General features: G+C 48.5%; 1 protein-coding gene across 1 annotated transcript in view; it reads left to right on the top strand.

The window, feature by feature from the left end:
* Nucleotides 1-18,671, top strand: part of COG4 (component of oligomeric golgi complex 4) — a 120,478-nt gene that overhangs the window by 34,658 nt on the left and 67,149 nt on the right. Inside the window, exons 6-7 of the mRNA XM_068259671.1 lie at nucleotides 6,735-6,840; nucleotides 9,221-9,378. Coding sequence (XP_068115772.1) covers nucleotides 6,735-6,840; nucleotides 9,221-9,378 — 264 coding nt within the window. The remainder of the gene's footprint in view (nucleotides 1-6,734; nucleotides 6,841-9,220; nucleotides 9,379-18,671) is intronic.

Below are 18,671 nucleotides of genomic sequence, written 5' to 3'. Positions count from 1 at the left end.
ATCATACCGTGGAATTTCATACTGTTGCAACCCTACCACACACTCACACTCACACACACACACACACACACACACACACACACACACACACACACACACACACACACACACACACACTCACACTCGCACACACTCACACTCACTCACACTCACACACACTCACACACACTATATACACACACACACACACTCACACACACTCACACACACTATATACACACACACACACACACGCAATACATACACACGCATGTACACTCTCATTCCCTTATCTGATTTGATAATTTTTTTTATTCATGAGAATAAATTTAGTTCAGACTTCCACTCATGTCAGTTGTTGCTTAACCTAATAGCAGACAGACAATGTGTGCCAGGGCTTCTTCTATCAACATATGCTGCAGCTATGCAGAGACTTCTATCGCCCCTCTTCCCCCACCAGGCGGCGCTGCACCACTGACACCATCCCCTGGGTTACTATCACATGTCATATGTGATCGGCACTCCGAAGCATGTGTCAGCATTGCAGCAGCGCCGCCAGCGGAGGAGAGGAGACATCGCCCAGCCACTAAGAGTAGTAAGTATGAAAGCTCGCTGCCGCTCTGCACGCCAGGCTGGGAAATGCACAATCCCCAGCGGCAAGAAAAACCAAAGGGCTGTGCAGCCACCTAGAGCATTGCTATATGTGGCTGCTTATGGATTAAAGTACCCCTGAACTGGAGCCAAAAAACTGAAGCCCATGGTGGGCCAGATGACCTTTGTAGAAGTATCCTGGCACTGCTCGTTATCCTCGGGCCCCTCCTTCCTGGTCGTCTTCGTAGTTGACGGTGTCATCCAGTTGAATATTGAAAACCAGGAAGATCCTCCTAGCTTCAGTGCTGTAATCGGAACTGTGCAGGCTATCAATCTGTGTGAGAGCAGAGAAAGCAAGCGCTCGTTCACGTAGCTCGCACCTCCGCACTTCACAATAGCTCCGTGCTGCTTAAAGGAACATCCGGGAAGCACGTGAGCTACGGGGAGGCGATGAGCAGCGCCAGGCCACTGCTGCAAAGGAAATCTAGCCTGCCATGGGCTTCCAGTCATAGATTTTACCCCGGTCAGGTACTTAAAGCCACATCTCAGATAAATATAAACAAAATTCCAGCGTATCCCCTACCCACCATCCACTGAAGAGAGGGGCAATGAGGTGCAAAGACCTCCAGCTCTTATGCACACTATGCATTTCCTGGGAGTGTAGAAGAGTGCGTTTTGCTGCGACGCTGCATCAGCTGGGCGCCGGGCGGAGCCGCAAACTGATAAATACCGAGCTTTTACTATACACTACCCTACGCCTAACCTTAGAGGGCTACAACCACGTAAAATGCAACGTCCAGTCAGTTTCTACGCTAAATTACACCCAGGGAGACGGTGTAAAAATTGCTTCCCCAACCCCCCGTAGACTCGCGAATGTTATTTGCGATGCGGTATTTAGCCCCCCAGTATAGGTAGCTAGCTATAGGTGCCCCCAGTATAGGTTGCTAGGCACCCCTAATAAAGGTTACCTAGGTATAGGTGCTCCCTCTATAGGTAGCCAGGCATTGGTGCCTCTTAGTATAGGTAGCCAGGCATTGGTGCCTCTTAGTATAGGTAGCCAGGCATTGGTGCCTCTTAGTATAGGTAGCCAGGCATAGGTGCCTCCCAGCATAGGTGCCCCCAGGAGACATTGGCCTGGTAGGTTCCCCCAGTATAGATAGCTAGACGTAGGTACCCCCCCGTATAGGTTAGCTAGGTATAGGCGCCTCCCAGTAAAGGTTAGCTAGGTATAGGTGCTCCCTCTATAGGTAGCCAAGCATAGGTGCCTCCCAGCATAGGTGCCCCCAGGAGACATTGGCCTGGTAGGTTCCCCCAGTATAGATAGCTAGACGTAGGTACCCCCCCCCCCCCCCGTATAGGTTAGCTAGGCATAGGCGCCTCCCAGTAAAGGTTAGCTAGGTATAGGTGCTCCCTCTATAGGTAGCCAGGCATAGGTGCCCTCTATATTTATCCATTAATGTATTTCCAAAAAAGTGATTAAAAAGGTATCCAAAAATATCAATACTTATACATTATTATACAATTACTAAAGCTAATTTATACATAGTGTTTTACCTTCTATTCTCTAGGAGTGAGCTTCCCACCTCCCCCCCCCCCCCCCCCCTTTTTCCTTCAAGGCCGACCCATCTCCTCTGTTCCCGAGCTTGTTCTCTAAATTTTTATGGGTCCTGCCACCTCTACCAATTTCTACTAGGTGGCATAGGTGCCCTCTGTATAGATAGAAATGCATAGGTGCCCCCAGGATAAGTTAGCCTAGTAGGTTCCCCCAGTATTGGTAGCTAGACATAGGTGTCCCCCGTATAATTTAGTTACACATAGGTGCCTTCCAGTATAGGTAGCTAGCTATAGGTACCGCCCAGGAAAGGTTAGCTAGGTATATGTGCCCCCTCTATAGGTAGTCAGGCATAGGTGCCTCTTAGTATAGGTAGCCAGGCATAGGTGCCCCCGGGAAAAGTTAGCTAGGAATAATTGCTCCCAGTATATGTAGTCATGCATAGGTGCCCCAATGGAAGCCTCTAAAAACCGATCACCTCCTTCCCGGCTTCAAGCGATGTTCACTTGAGCCGGGCTCCTCTGTCCGCAGCGCCGCTTAGCGTACTCTTACTACCTGATTAGTAGAGAAAGTAAGCGGTGTTGCGGACAGAGTAGCACGGCTATTGTAGCCTCTGAGGAAGCGTATATAACGCGAAACAGCTGTCAGGCTTGTTAACCCCCACTGCATACCACGCTGTCTGTCTGCCTTGGTGATTAACAGGTGCCTCACTCTCTCCTTCCTTGTATGTGGACTCGTTTGTTCCTGAGTGCACGTTCAAAGCGGCTTATTGTGCCCATACACGATACAATAATCGATTTTCCCATTTATTCTATCTAAATGATCGATTCGAATGAAAGTTAAAAATATTTTTTTTTTAATCAAGAAATTCGGATGATTATCCCGTTTTTTTTTTTCAAGTAAAATCTGATCGGACATGTTGGAAAAATCTTTATATTCGATCTAACGGAATAATCAAACTAAATTATCTAATCGAATAAATATATATATATATATATATATATATATATATATCTCCAAGAAAGACTAGTCCTTGTCCACCTCAAGAACTCCACCAATGCCCTCCTTGACCCGCACCAATTTGCATGTAGGGCCAACAGGTCTGTGGAGGATGCCATCATTGTCGGCCTGCCTGGAATACATCACAGAGCACCTGGACAGACCCGACTCCTACTCCAGGATCCTGTTCCTGGATTTTAGCTCAGCATTCAACACAATCTGTCCCGACATCCTGTGTGACAACCTTGCACAGCTTGGGGCTGACTCCACTCTTCGGGCATGGGTTAAGGAGTTCCTGTCAGAAAGAACGCAACAGGTCAAGCTTGGCAACTGCTTCTACAGTGTGAGAACCACCAACACTGGTGCCCCGCAAGGATGTGTACTGTCCCCACTCCTGTTCTCCTTGTACACCAACAACTGTACCCCGTCCACTGACTCGGTGAAGGTCATCAAATTTGCGGATGACACCACCATCATTGGCCTGATCGGCAAAAGTGGAGAGCACGAGTACCGCAGCTGGTGCAAGGATAACAACCTAGTACTCAATGCAGCAAAGACTGTTGAACTGATTGTCGATTTTAGGAGGCACCCACCCCTCCTCCAATCAGTCCTCATAGGTGACACTGAAGTCTCTAGGGTATCATCTGTGCGCATCCTTGGCACAACCCTCACCAGCGACCTGAAATGGGGGCAGAACACTAGCAAAATTCAAAAGAAATCACAGCAGAGGTTGTTCTTCCTGCGTCAGCTGAAAAAATTTGGCATGCCACGGGAGCTGCTGACCAGCTTCTACACTGCAACCATTGAGTCCATCCTCTGCTCTTCAATCATTGTCTGGTATGCTGGCGCGACCGCCGGGGATAGGTATAAGCTGCAGAGAGTCATCGGATCTCCGCTGCCAGCTCTCGATCTCCTCCACGCTGCTAGGATGAAGACAAGGGCCACCAGGATCTCTCTCGATCCCTCCCACCTTGGCAGCCGCTACTTTGTTCTTCTCCCGTCGGGTCGCCGCTATAGAACTATCCCATCCAAAACCACCAGGCGCAGGAACTCCTTCTTCCATCAAGCAGTCCTGATGCTAAACTAGGGGAGTACTCACCTTCAGGTCAAGAACCCTCTTACTGAGCCTCACTCCACCTGGGACAATAAGGCCACGCAGCCAGCTCTCCTTTTTATAAACCCTTTGAGCTTAACGACTCTACGCAGGCCTCCCAGGCCTGCTCACACTGTTGATATTGTCTTATATACTTTGTACACTTGTAATGTCTGCCTGTGTATCTCTTTGCCTGTCTTTGAACTTGCCTATGCCATGTGAACCAAAAATAATTCCGAGTACGACTCCCATCGCACTTGGCGAATAAAACTGATTCTGATTTTGATATATCCAAGGAATGTAAAAATAAAAAAAAAGTCCACTTACCTGGGGCTTCTTCCAGCCGCTGGCAGCCATCCTGTGCCCTCCATCGCAGCTCCGGTGGCTCCCGATCCCCTTCGGTGGAGAAGCTGACCTCGCCGTGTTGACTTCTCCTGTGCTTCAGCATGCGGCTCAGTGAGTCACACTAACGTCAACCGAACAGTAATGAGCAGATGCAGAGTACTGCACAGTACAGTCCGGATGACGCAGCGCGACTCCGCGTGATGCGCGCTGGAACGCAAGTAGGCCTCTGGTACCGGCGGGTACTCCAGGCCTCTGGGGGAAAGCGGAGCTGCGGCGAGGGTACAGGACGGCTGACGGGCTGGAGGAAGCCCGGGGTTGGTGGCGGGGAGCGGAGCTGTGGGGAGGGCACAGGACAGCTGCCAGGGGCTGGAGGAAGCACTAGGGAAGTGGATTTTTTTATTTTTATACCGCTCGGATGTATCATTTAACTTTATCATAAATGTGAGGGATTTGCATTCATACCAGCATGAGAGCCATACATTAGAGAGGATAAAAGTTGGCACAAATGGGCCAAGCATTGAGAAACACTGAGACAGCCGGGGTGAAGGACCGTGGGGGTGAAATTGGGAGGTAAGGTGTACGGCTGGGGGGAATGTAGTTGATAAGAGGCTGAAAGTGCCATGGTAGTGCAGATCTGGGGGGCTCGAGTTCACAAGGAGAACTGCTTGGGGAAGGTGGTGTTCTGCTGGGGATGGTTCTGTAGTGGCGGCCTGATGGGAGGGGCTGGAAGTAGTGACTGCATGGGGGGAGGGGCTCGCGTTCACAAGGAGGACTGCTTGGGGGAAGGAGGTGTTCTGCTGGGGATGGTACTGTAGTGGCGGCCTGATGGGAGGGGCTGGAAGTAGTGACTGCATGGGGGGCAGGGTCTCGAGTTCACAAGGAGGACTGCTTGGGGGAAGGAGGTGTTCTGTTGGGGATGGTTCTGTAGTGGCGGCCTGATGGGAGGGACTAGAAGTAGCGCCTGCACAGGTGGGAGGGGCTCGCGTTCACAAGGAGGACTGCTTGGGGGAAGGGGGTGTTCTGCTGGGGATGGTTCTGTAGTGGCGGCCTGATGGGAGGGGCTGGAAGTAGTGACTGCATGGGGGGAGGGGCTCGCGTTCACAAGGAGGACTGCTTGGGGGAAGGAGGTGTTCTGCTGGGGATGGTTCTGTAGTGGCGGACTGATGGGAGGGGCTGGAAGTAGTGACTGCATGGGGGGGAGGGGCTCGAGTTCACAAGGAGGACTGCTTGGGGGAAGGAGGTGTTCTGCTGGGGATGGTTCTGTAGTAGCGGTCTGATGGGAGGGACTAGAAGTAGCGACCGCAGGGGTGAGAGGCTCGAGTTCACAAGGAGGACTGCTTGGGGAAGGTGGTGTTCTGCTGGGGATGGTTCTGTAGTAGCGGTCTGATGGGAGGGACTAGAAGTAGCGACTGCACAGGTGGGAGGCTCGAGTTCACAAGGAGGACTGCTTGGGGGAAGGAGGTGTTCTGTTGGGGATGGTTCTGTAGTAGCGGTCTGATGGGAGGGACTAGAAGTAGCGACTGCACAGGTGGGAGGCTCGAGTTCACAAGGACTGCTTGGGGAAGGAGGTGTTCTGCTGGGGATGGTTCTGTAGTGGCGGCACGATGGGAGGGGCTAGAAGTAGCGACCGCAGGGGTGAGAGGCTCCAGTTCACAAGGAGGACTGCTTGGGGAAGGAGGTGTTCTGCTGGGGATGGTTCTGTAGCGGCGGCCTGATGGGAGGGGCTGGAAGTAGCAACTGCACAGGTGGGAGGGGCTCGAGTTGACAAGGAGGACTGCTTGGGGGAAGGAGGTGTTCTGCTGGGGATGGTTCTGTAGTGGCGGCCTGATGGGAGGGCCTGGAAGTAGTGACTGCACAGGTGGGAGGGGTCCTGCAGGATATCACAATAACTCTTAACGAGGCGCCAGGTGTTACCCGGACTCATTGCTGCTGTGTACTCCGTTTACCATTGCCTGAAGAAGCAGATTTTGCCTGCGAAACGCGTTGCGACTACCCCCCGGAGTGTACCAATAAATTTATTTTGTTCTAAATACGCAGCTTGTTGTGTCTGCTTGCAGGAGGTAAGTCCACCACTGCCTCCTAAGCACTTTTTAAAGTTTTTAAGTACTGTTTTTATTCTTTTGGCGCCTCTGTTCTCGTCACATCACAATAACTCTGGTCTCTCTTGATTGGCAGGTAGCTAAGAAAGGTGACGAGAACCTCTCCCTGGCACTGACTTCTGAGAGCAATGAGCGGAGAGCAGCTCTAATATTTGCCGACACTCTCACACAGCTGTTTGAAGGTAAGTCTATTCAGCCAATAATGGTCCAACATGCAATAGCCCTGATTCACAAACCACCAATAAAAGTTATGCACACAACAGGCATTGCATTATGGCCAATAGAAACACAAAAGGTAAGATAAGAGAAAAAAACCAGTCCTAAGTGGTTAGAAATACGTCCAGAATCTGTTGTGAGATGGCATAAAATTCATAGAAGTACAAGATGAGCAAAGATAAAATACTACACGGTCAAGAAATCAGAATCCCCTGTAAGATATCCATTCCTCATAAATAACATTAGAACAATCAACGTTTCTCAACATTCACATAAAACAATGAGTCCGTAAGCATCATTCGATGCAGCCTATCCTTGACTAACAATAACCAATACAATATCCTTCCTCTTACACACGATGGTTCAGTGAGTCCAAAGCAACAATTCTATACATGGTAGGGTTAGGGTTACGACAGGTACCAAGAGAGCCTGGAAACATTCACGCATATCGGAACATGAAACACCGCCTGTCATTAAACCCAAAACTGTACAGCAACCAGACATTCCCAAATTATCAGTACAGGTGGCCATACACTCAACGATTTCTCCCAATTCCATCGCTCTCATTAAATCATCTAGAAAGCAGTGCAGCAGGAGGCCTGATAGATCGATTTCCGGCTGAAATCGGTCGAACAGCTTGATTGGTCTGAACAGTAAATCTGAGTTGGTGACAGGTCGAGAGCTACAGCAGATCAATGGCCCATAGTGTTAATTTTGAAATCTATTGAAAATCTGTTCCAAATATGTGACACAAATCAGATTCCTGATTTGATCTGACAACTACCTATCTGATGGTCGAATCTGGTGGAAATGTGGAAGTGTATGGTCACCTTAAAGTGGATCCGAACTCCTGCACGGGACACAAGGAAAACACAGATGAATCCACCCTGTTAGTGTTTAGTGTGAAATGCCTGTCTAATTCACCATCAGCTGCAAGTAATCACAATTGTAATTTGAGCTCTCAGCTGTGTCAGCACAGAAGCCTCAGCTAATTTGTAAACGGCATGTTAACCCTTTGTCTGCTTCCGTGAAAGCAGGAAGTAGATACACTGCAGATTGTTTGCAGGAGTTCTGTGGGCTGTAACAAATGCTTTTTCTTTCTTTAAAGGTTATTATGCTGTTGCTTATCTTTTAGGGCAGAGAGAAAGTTCTGAGTTCAGTATCACCACAGCCCTTATAGCAAGACTGGTAAAATGTGTGTACGCTAACTGGGATGTGGTACCAATGAAACCTCAATTTGACAGGGATATCATTGTGGATATTATATTTAACAATCCAAACAGCAGCCCTCTAAGAAGATTTCCTTTTAGAGACACTGACGCGAAAAAAAATATGATATGATTTGTATGTGTAGTACAGCTAAGAAATAAAACATTAGGAGCAGAGGCATGAGTCTATAATTGTTTCCAGCACAGGAAGAGTTAAAGGAGTTATCAGGGTAAATTAAGAAAATAGGTGCTACTTACCCGGGGCTTCCTCCAACCCCGAGCTCCCAGCATGTCCCTCGCCGCAGCTCTCCCCGCAGCTCGCTCCCGGTCCACGGCGATGATGTCAGGCCGACCTCCAGGTCACTCTATACTACACCTGCGCGAGCGGCGCTGTCAATCACCGCCACATGGACTGGAGCGGACTGCGCAGGTGGTAGTAGTTCTGCGCTTGCGCAGTCTGCTCCAGTCCACGTGGTGGTGATTGACAGCGCCGCTCACGCAGGCGCAGTACAGAGTGACCTGGAGGTCGGCCTGACGTCATCGCCGTGGACCGGGAGCGAGCTGCAGGGAGAGCTGCGGCGAGGGACATACTGGGAGCTTGGGGCTGGAGGAAGCCCTGGGTAAGTAGCACCTATTTTCTTAATTTACCCTGATAACTCCTTTAAGAAACTCCAGTTGTTATCTCTATGGAAAAAAGCCATTAAGCTCTACAACTTTCAAAGTCGCAAAGAGTGCTGTCTTCTGAAGTTTATTATCTGAACTGTCAGTGAAGAATTTTCTTTTTCTCTGCCAGAAGACAGGTCAATAGTTCACAAGACTGCTTTGAAAAAATCATTTAGAATGCTGAGTAGTATGTAAACTGCAAATATTAAAGAATGATGCAATGTTATAAAAACACTATATAACTGAAAATAAAAATATGAGAATATTTTCTTTGCTGCTAATCTTCTAGTAATTATCCGTACTACACAACCAATTCATTGTATCATATATATTTTTTTCGCTTCAGTGTCTCTTTAATGGTGAAATGAAGGCCCAGGATCTCATGTAATAGAATTTTACACTTTTAGCAGCTGTCTGCCTTCCTGATTCTGCAGGTGGGCACCTGGCATAGCTGTCTTCTCTGATTTTATTCCAGGTATTGCTCGAATAGTGGAGACTCACCAACCCATACTGGAGACATACTACGGCCCGGGGAGACTGTACATGCTAATAAAACACCTGCAGGCAGAGTGTGACCGTCAGGTGGAGAAGATAGTGGACAAATTCATCCAACAAAGGGATTATCATAGGAAGGTGAGAAAGCAGGGATGGTGGAGGGCTAAAGGAGCAGTGGGGAGATGTCGGGCATCATCCGGCCATTCCAGCAGGTCTGACTGTCTGTAGGCCATATAATCAATAATCCAACAACCCCCTTCAGTATTACCCCCTTGTGTTTATTATTGATTAAGCTCATTATGGTCAATTAAAGAGCACCTTTTTGCAATATAATCCCATTGGTATTCATTATTTTTATATGTTAATTGGTGAGCATTAGCACACATTAGTACATGGCAAGGAAATGAACAGCGCTACTTAAAAACAGATAAGTGCCTACCTGCAAGAGAGTGCAAGCCCCACTTGTGGGATAAAATACACACCCAGCATACACATGACCTGCCTACCACTGGAGGATGTTGGTTTCCTGTAACAACTTGCATGCAACTTGTTAAGTACTCGTCCCTCCCACTGCGGAGAAGTCATCCTTGATGGGAGGGGACCTAACACTTAACTAAATCCTACCTATGTATATGCATAGCCTGGGCGCGCTACCAAGTAAAATTGAAAATTGTGCAAAAGGTGGATCAGCGCATCACCAGGCCGCCTCCGAATGGCCTCCAATCAGAGGTGCGCTGAGCCCCCCCAGAAACTGCGAACGCACCTTGAACCCAAACACAAGCTCTGCATATACACCAAAAGGCAAGACTTCTCCGCAGTGGGAGGGACGAGTACTTAACCTCCTTGCCAGTTATCCCGAGCTCAGCTCGGGGTAACCTGCGCAGGAGGATTTCTCAGGCCCCGCTGGGCCGATTTGCATAACTTTTTTCCCCTACATGCAGCTAGCACTTTGCTAGCTGCGTGTAGTACGCAATCGCCGCCTCTACCCGCCGCTACCCGCCGCGCCGAGCCGCCCCCCCCCCCCCCCGCCCCAGACCCCTGCGCAGCCTGGCCAATCAGTGCCAGGCAGCGCTGAGGGGCGGATCGGAATTCCCTGTGACGTCCCGACGTACTTCGTCCCGCCCCGTCGCCATGGCGACCGGGGAAGCCCTGCAGGAAATCCCGTTCTGAACGGGATTTCCTGCTTACTCTGATCGCCGAAGGCGATCGGAGTGGGTGGGGGGATGCCGCCGCTCAGCGGCTATCATGTAGCGAGCCCTGGACTCGCTACATGATTTAAAAAAAAATTAATAAAAAAAAAAAGTGCTGCGCTGTCTCCTTGCCGGCGAGAATTAGACCGGCAAGGAGGGTTATCAAGTTGCATGCAAGCTGTTACAGGAAACATTCTCCAGTGGTAGACAGGTCATGTGTATGCTAGGTGTGTATTTTATCCCACAAGTGGGGCTTGCACTCTCTTGCAGGTAGGCACTTATCTGTTTTTAAGTAGCGCTGCTCATTTCCTTGCCACGTACTAATTTTATTTATTTTTGGTCAGCTGCTCCCACTTAACAGCCTTGTTTTTGATGTATATGCAGAGCTTCTGTTTGGGTTCAAGGTGCGTTTGCAGTTCCTGGGGGGGGCTCAGCGCACCTCTGATTGGAGGCCATTCGGAGGCGGCCTGGTGATGCACTGATCCACCTTTTGTGCAATTGGCACACATTAGTTGCTGATTATTTTTATATAATTTTGTCTGTAGGCCATGTTGTCATTCTGGCACAGACTAACCAGCAAGCTCATGGTGACCCAGAACTCATTGGGGTGTGTAAGGGACTACAATGGTCCTAAAAGCCCCCTTACTAAGATGTTAAGAAAAACAAAAGTTTGCTTTCTTAAAACCGAAAGAATTTGTGATAATTCAGGTTGGAGTGAGCTTGAGATGTCTCCCAGAGCATCACTGCTGAATATATGCAAATTAACCATTGTACCCTTAGAAGCTAAACACACCTCCAGAACTGCTGGAATGCAATGATGTGTCAGCTTGTTAATTTATACAGAGCCATAATAATCCAACATGCATACAGACTGTTTCGGATTGTTTGATCCTCATCTACTGCATAGAGCCAAATTAATCCATGCCATGCACTGATGAGGATCAAACAATCCGAAACAGTCTGTATGCATGTTGGATTATTATGGCTCTGTATAAATTAACAAGCTGACACATCATTGCATTCCAGCGGTTCTGGAGGTGTTTTTAGCTTCTAAGGGTACAATGGTTAATTTTCATATATTCAGCAGTGATGCTCTGGGAGACATCTCAAGTTCACTCCAACCTGAATTATCACAAATTCTTTCGGTTTTAAGAAAGCAAACTTTTGTTTTTCTTGTCATTCTGGAGGGGGTGATAATGTTGCACCGGGAAGACAGTGGTAATTGCTGTCCATGTCATTCTGGAGGGGTGATGATGTTGCCCCGGGGAGACAGTGGTAATTGCTGTTCATGTTGTCATTCTGGAGGGGTGATAATGTTGCACCAGGGATACAGTGGTAATTGCTGTCCATGTTGTCATTCTGGAGGGGTGATAATGTTGCCCCGGGGAGACAGTGGTAATTGCTGTTCATGTTGTCATTCTGGAGGGGTGATAATGTTGCACCAGGGAGACAGTGGTAATTGCTGTCCATGTTGTCATTCTGGAGGGGTGATAATGTTGCACCGGGGAGACAGTGGTAATTGCTGTCCATGTTGTCATTCTGGAGGGGTGATAATGTTGCACCAGGGAGACAGTGGTAATTGCTGTCCATGTTGTCATTCTGGAGGGGTGATAATGTTGCACCAGGGAGACAGTGGTAATTGCTGTCCATGTTGTCATTCTGGAGGGGTGATAATGTTGCACCAGGGAGACAGTGGTAATTGCTGTCCATGTTGTCATTCTGGAGGGGTGATAATGTTGCACCAGGGAGACAGTGGTAATTGCTGTTCATGTTGTCATTCTGGAGGGGTGATAATGTTGCACCAGGGAGACTGTGGTAATTGCTGTCCATGTTGTCATTCTGGAGGGGTGATAATGTTGCATCGGGGAGACAGTGGTAATTTCTGTTCATGTTGTCATTCTGGAGGGGTGATAATGTTGCCCCAGGGAGACAGTGGTAATTGCTGTCCATGTTGTCATTCTGGAGGCGGTGATAATGTTGCATCAGGGAGACAGTGGTAATTGCTGTTCATGTTGTCATTCTGGAGGGGTGATAATGTTGCACCAGGGAGACAGTGGTAATTGCTGTTCATGTTGTCATTCTGGAGGGGGTGATAATGTTGCATCGGGGAGACAGTGGTAATTGCTGTTCATGTTGTCATTCTGGAGGGGTGATAATGTTGCATCGGGGAGACAGTGGTAATTGCTGTTCATGTTGTCATTCTGGAGGGGTGATAATGTTGCATCGGGGAGACAGTGGTAATTGCTGTTCATGTTGTCATTCTGGAGGGGGTGATAATGTTGCATCAGGGAGACAGTGGTAATTGCTGTTCATGTTGTCATTCTGGAGGGGTGATAATGTTGCACCAGGGAGACAGTGATAATTGCTGTCAATGTTGTCATTCTGGAGGGGTGATAATGTTGCATCGGGGAGACAGTGGTAATTGCTGTTCATGTTGTCATTCTGGAGGGGGTGATAATGTTGCATCAGGGAGACAGTGGTAATTGCTGTTCATGTTGTCATTCTGGAGGGGGTGATAATGTTGCACCGGGGAGACAGTGGTAATTGCTGTTCATGTTGTCATTCTGGAAGGGTGATAATGTTGCATCGGGGAGACAGTGGTAATTGCTGTCCATGTTGTCATTCTGGAGGGGGTGATAATGTTGCATCAGGGAGACAGTGGTAATTGCTGTTCATGTTGTCATTCTGGAGGGGGTGATAATGTTGCACCGGGGAGACAGTGGTAATTGCTGTTCATGTTGTCATTCTGGAAGGGTGATAATGTTGCATCGGGGAGACAGTGGTAATTGCTGTTCATGTTGTCATTCTGGAGGGGGTGATAATGTTGCACCGGGGAGACAGTGGTAATTGCTGTTCCTGTTGTCATTCTGGAGGGGTGATAATGTTGCACCAGGGAGACTGTGGTAATTGCTGTCCATGTTGTCATTCTGGAGGGGGTGATAATGTTGCATCAGGGAGACAGTGGTAATTGCTGTTCCTGTTGTCATTCTGGAGGGGTGATAATGTTGCACCAGGGAGACTGTGGTAATTGCTGTCCATGTTGTCATTCTGGAGGGGTGATAATGTTGCACCGGGGAGACAGTGGTAATTGCTGTCCATGTTGTCATTCTGGAGGGGTGATAATGTTGCATCATGGAGACAGTGGTAATTGCTGTCCATGTTGTCATTCTGGAGGGGTGATAATGTTGCACTGGGGAGACAGTGGTAATTGCTGTCCATGTTGCCATTCTGGAGGGGTGATGATGTTGCCCCGGGGAGACAGTGGTAATTGCTGTTCCTGTTGTCATTCTGGAGGGGTGATCATGTTGCACCAGGGAGACAGTGGTAATTGCTGTTCATGTTGTCATTCTGGAGGGGTGATAATGTTGCACCGGGGAGACAGTGGTAATTGCTGTCCATGTTGTCATTCTGGAGGGGTGATAATGTTGCACCGGGGAGACAGTGGTAATTGCTGTCCATGTTGTCATTCTGGAGGGGTGATAATGTTGCACCAGGGAGACAGTGGTAATCGCTGTCCATGTTGTCATTCTGGAGGGGTGATAATGTTGCACCAGGGAGACAGTGGTAATTGCTGTTCATGTTGTCATTCTGGAGGGGTGATAATGTTGCACCAGGGAGACAGTGGTAATTGCTGTTCATGTTGTCATTCTGGAGGGGTGATAATGTTGCACCGGGGAGACAGTGGTAATTGCTGTCCATGTTGTCATTCTGGAGGGGGTGATAATGTTGCATCGGGGAGACAGTGGTAATTGCTGTCCATGTTGTCATTCTGGAGGGGGTGATAATGTTGCACCGGGGAGACAGTGGTAATTGCTGTCCATGTTTTCATTCTGGAGGGGTGATGATGTTGCACCAGGGAGACAGTGGTAATCGCTGTCCATGTTGTCATTCTGGAGGGGTGATAATGTTGCCCCGGGGAGACAGTGGTAATTGCTGTTCATGTTGTCATTCTGGAGGAGGTGATAATGTTGCACCGGGGAGACAGTGGTAATTGCTGTCCATGTTGTCATTCTGGAGGGGTGATAATGTTGCACCAGGGAGACAGTGGTAATTGCTGTCCATGTTGTCATTCTGGAGGGGTGATAATGTTGCACCAGGGAGACAGTGGTAATTGCTGTCCATGTTGTCATTCTGGAGGGGTGATAATGTTGCACCAGGGAGACAGTGGTAATTGCTGTCCATGTTGTCATTCTGGAGGGGTGATAATGTTGCACCAGGGAGACAGTGGTAATTGCTGTCCATGTTGTCATTCTGGAGGGGTGATAATGTTGCATCGGGGAGACAGTGGTAATTTCTGTTCATGTTGTCATTCTGGAGGGGTGATAATGTTGCCCCAGGGAGACAGTGGTAATTGCTGTCCATGTTGTCATTCTGGAGGGGTGATAATGTTGCACCAGGGAGACAGTGGTAATTGCTGTCCATGTTGTCATTCTGGAGGGGTGATAATGTTGCACCGGGAAGACAGTGGTAATTGCTGTCCATGTTGTCATTCTGGAGGGGTGATAATGTTGCATCGGGGAGACAGTGGTAATTTCTGTTCATGTTGTCATTCTGGAGGGGTGATAATGTTGCCCCAGGGAGACAGTGGTAATTGCTGTCCATGTTGTCATTCTGGAGGGGTGATAATGTTGCACCAGGGAGACAGTGGTAATTGCTGTCCATGTTGTCATTCTGGAGGGGTAATAATGTTGCACCGGGAAGACAGTGGTAATTGCTGTCCATGTTGTCATTCTGGAGGGGTGATAATGTTGCATCGGGGAGACAGTGGTAATTTCTGTTCATGTTGTCATTCTGGAGGGGTGATCATGTTGCACCAGGGAGACAGTGGTAATTGCTGTTCATGTTGTCATTCTGGAGGGGTGATAATGTTGCATCGGGGAGACAGTGGTAATTGCTGTCCATGTTGTCATTCTGGAGGGGTGATAATGTTGCACCAGGGAGACAGTGGTAATTGCTGTCCATGTTGTCATTCTGGAGGGGTGATAATGTTACATCGGGGAGACAGTGGTAATTGCTGTCCATGTTGTCATTCTGGAGGGGTGATGATGTTGCCCCAGGGAGACAGTGGTAATTGCTGTCCATGTTGTCATTCTGGAGGGGTGATAATGTTGCACCAGGGAGACAGTGGTAATCGCTGTCCATGTTGTCATTCTGGAGGGGTGATAATGTTGCACCAGGGAGACAGTGGTAATTGCTGTCCATGTTGTCATTCTGGAGGGGTGATAATGTTGCATCATGGAGACAGTGGTAATTGCTGTCCATGTTGCCATTCTGGAGGGGTGATGATGTTGCCCCGGGGAGACAATGGTAATTGCTGTTCCTGTTGTCATTCTGGAGGGGTGATCATGTTGCACCAGGGAGACAGTGGTAATTGCTGTTCATGTTGTCATTCTGGAGGGGTGATAATGTTGCACCGGGGAGACAGTGGTAATTGCTGTCCATGTTGTCATTCTGGAGGGGTGATAATGTTGCACCGGGGAGACAGTGGTAATTGCTGTCCATGTTGTCATTCTGGAGGGGTGATAATGTTGCACCAGGGAGACAGTGGTAATCGCTGTCCATGTTGTCATTCTGGAGGGGTGATAATGTTGCACCAGGGAGACAGTGGTAATTGCTGTTCATGTTGTCATTCTGGAGGGGTGATAATGTTGCACCAGGGAGACAGTGGTAATTGCTGTTCATGTTGTCATTCTGGAGGGGTGATAATGTTGCACCGGGGAGACAGTGGTAATTGCTGTCCATGTTGTCATTCTGGAGGGGGTGATAATGTTGCATCGGGGAGACAGTGGTAATTGCTGTCCATGTTGTCATTCTGGAGGGGGTGATAATGTTGCACCGGGGAGACAGTGGTAATTGCTGTCCATGTTTTCATTCTGGAGGGGTGATGATGTTGCACCAGGGAGACAGTGGTAATCGCTGTCCATGTTGTCATTCTGGAGGGGTGATAATGTTGCACCAGGGAGACAGTGGTAATTGCTGTCCATGTTGTCATTCTGGAGGAGTGATAATGTTGCATCGGGGAGACAGTGGTAATTGCTGTTCATGTTGTCATTCTGGAGAGGTGATAATGTTGCCCCAGGGAGACGGTGGTAATTGCTGTCCATGTTGTCATTCTGGAGGGGGTGATAATGTTGCATCGGGGAGACAGTGGTAATTGCTGTCAATGTTGTCATTCTGGAGGGGTGATAATGTTGCATTGGGGAGACAGTGGTAATTGCTGTCCATGTTGTCATTCTGGAAGGGTGATAATGTTGCACCAGGGAGACAGTGGTAATTGCTGTTCATGTTGTCATTCTGGAGGTGTGATAATGTTGCACCAGGGAGACAGTGGTAATTACTGTTCATGTTGTCATTCTGGAGGGGTGATAATGTTGCACCGGGGAGACAGTGGTAATTGCTGTTCATGTTGTCATTGTGGAGGGGTGATAATGTTGCACCAGGGAGACAGTGGTAATTGCTGTTCATGTTGTCATTCTGGAGGGGTGATAATGTTGCACCAGGGAGACAGTGGTAATTACTGTTCATGTTGTCATTCTGGAGGGGTGATAATGTTGCACCAGGGAGACAGTGGTAATTGCTGTTCATGTTGTCATTCTGGAGGGGTGATAATGTTGCACCAGGGAGACAGTGGTAATTGCTGTCCATGTTGTCATTCTGGAGGGGTGATAATGTTGCACCAGGGAGACAGTGGTAATTGCTGTTCATGTTGTCATTCTGGAGAGGTGATAATGTTGCACCAGGGAGACAGTGGTAATTGCTGTTCATGTTGTCATTCTGGAGGGGTGATAATGTTGCACCAGGGAGACAGTGGTAATTACTGTTCATGTTGTCATTCTGGAGGGGTGATAATGTTGCACCAGGGAGACAGTGGTAATTGCTGTTCATGTTGTCATTCTGGAGGGGTGATAATGTTGCACCAGGGAGACAGTGGTAATTGCTGTCCATGTTGTCATTCTGGAGGGGTGATAATGTTGCACCAGGGAGACAGTGGTAATTGCTGTTCATGTTGTCATTCTGGAGAGGTGATAATGTTGCACCAGGGAGACAGTGGTAATTGCTGTTCATGTTGTCATTCTGGAGGGGTGATAATGTTGCATCGGGGAGACAGTGGTAATTGCTGTTCATGTTGTCATTCTGGAGGGGGTGATAATGTTGCCCCAGGGAGACAGTGGTAATTGCAGTCCATGTTGTCATTCTGGAGGGGTGATAATGTTGCACTGGGGAGACAGTGATAATTGCTGTCAATGTTGTCATTCTGGAGGGGTGATAATGTTGCCCCAGGGAGACAGTGGTAATTGCTGTCCATGTTGTCATTCTGGAGGGGGTGATAATGTTGCACCAGGGAGACAGTGGTAATTGCTTTCCATGTTGTCATTCTGGAGGGGTGATAATGTTGCACCAGGGAGACAGTGGTAATTGCTGTCCATGTTGTCATTCTGGAGGGGGTGATAATGTTGCCCCAGGGAGACAGTGGTAATTGCTGTCCATGTTGTCATTCTGGAGGGGGTGATAATGTTGCCCCAGGGAGACAGTGGTAATTGCTGTCAATGTTGTCATTCTGGAGGGGTGATAATGTTGCCCCAGGGAGACAGTAGTAATTGCTGTCAATGTTGTCATTCTGGAGGGGGTTATAATGTTGCACTGGGGAGACAGTGATAATTGCTGTTCATGTTGTCATTCTGGAGGGGGTGATAATGTTGCACCAGGGAGACTGTTGTAATTGCTGTCCATGTTGTCATTCTGGAGGGGGTGATAATGTTACCCCAGGGAGACAGTGGTAATTGCTGTCCATGTTGTCATTCTGGAGGGGGTGATAATGTTGCCCCAGGGAGACAGTGGTAATTGCTGTCAATGTTGTCATTCTGGAGGGGTGATAATATTGCCCCAGGGAGACAGTGGTAATTGCTGTCAATGTTGTCATTCTGGAGGGGGTGATAATGTTGCACTGGGGAGACAGTGATAATTGCTGTTCATGTTGTCATTCTGGAGCGGGTGATAATGTTGCACTGGGGAGACAGTGGTAATTGCTGTTCATGTTGTCATTCTGGAGGGGTGATAATGTTGCCCCTGGGAGACAGTGGTAATTGCTTTCCATGTTGTCATTCTGGAGGGGGTGATAATGTTGCACCAGGGAGACAGTGGTAATTGCTGTCCATGTTGTCATTCTGGAGGGGTGATAATGTTGCACCGGGGAGACAGTGGTAATTGCTGTCCATGTTGTCATTCTGGAGGGGTGATAAT

The sequence above is a fragment of the Hyperolius riggenbachi genome, chromosome 11, assembly GCF_040937935.1.
Source record: "Hyperolius riggenbachi isolate aHypRig1 chromosome 11, aHypRig1.pri, whole genome shotgun sequence".
Classification (NCBI taxonomy): Eukaryota; Metazoa; Chordata; class Amphibia; order Anura; family Hyperoliidae; genus Hyperolius; species Hyperolius riggenbachi.
Note: the sequence above shows the minus strand (reverse complement) of the source record. Positions and strands in the feature narration are given on the sequence as shown.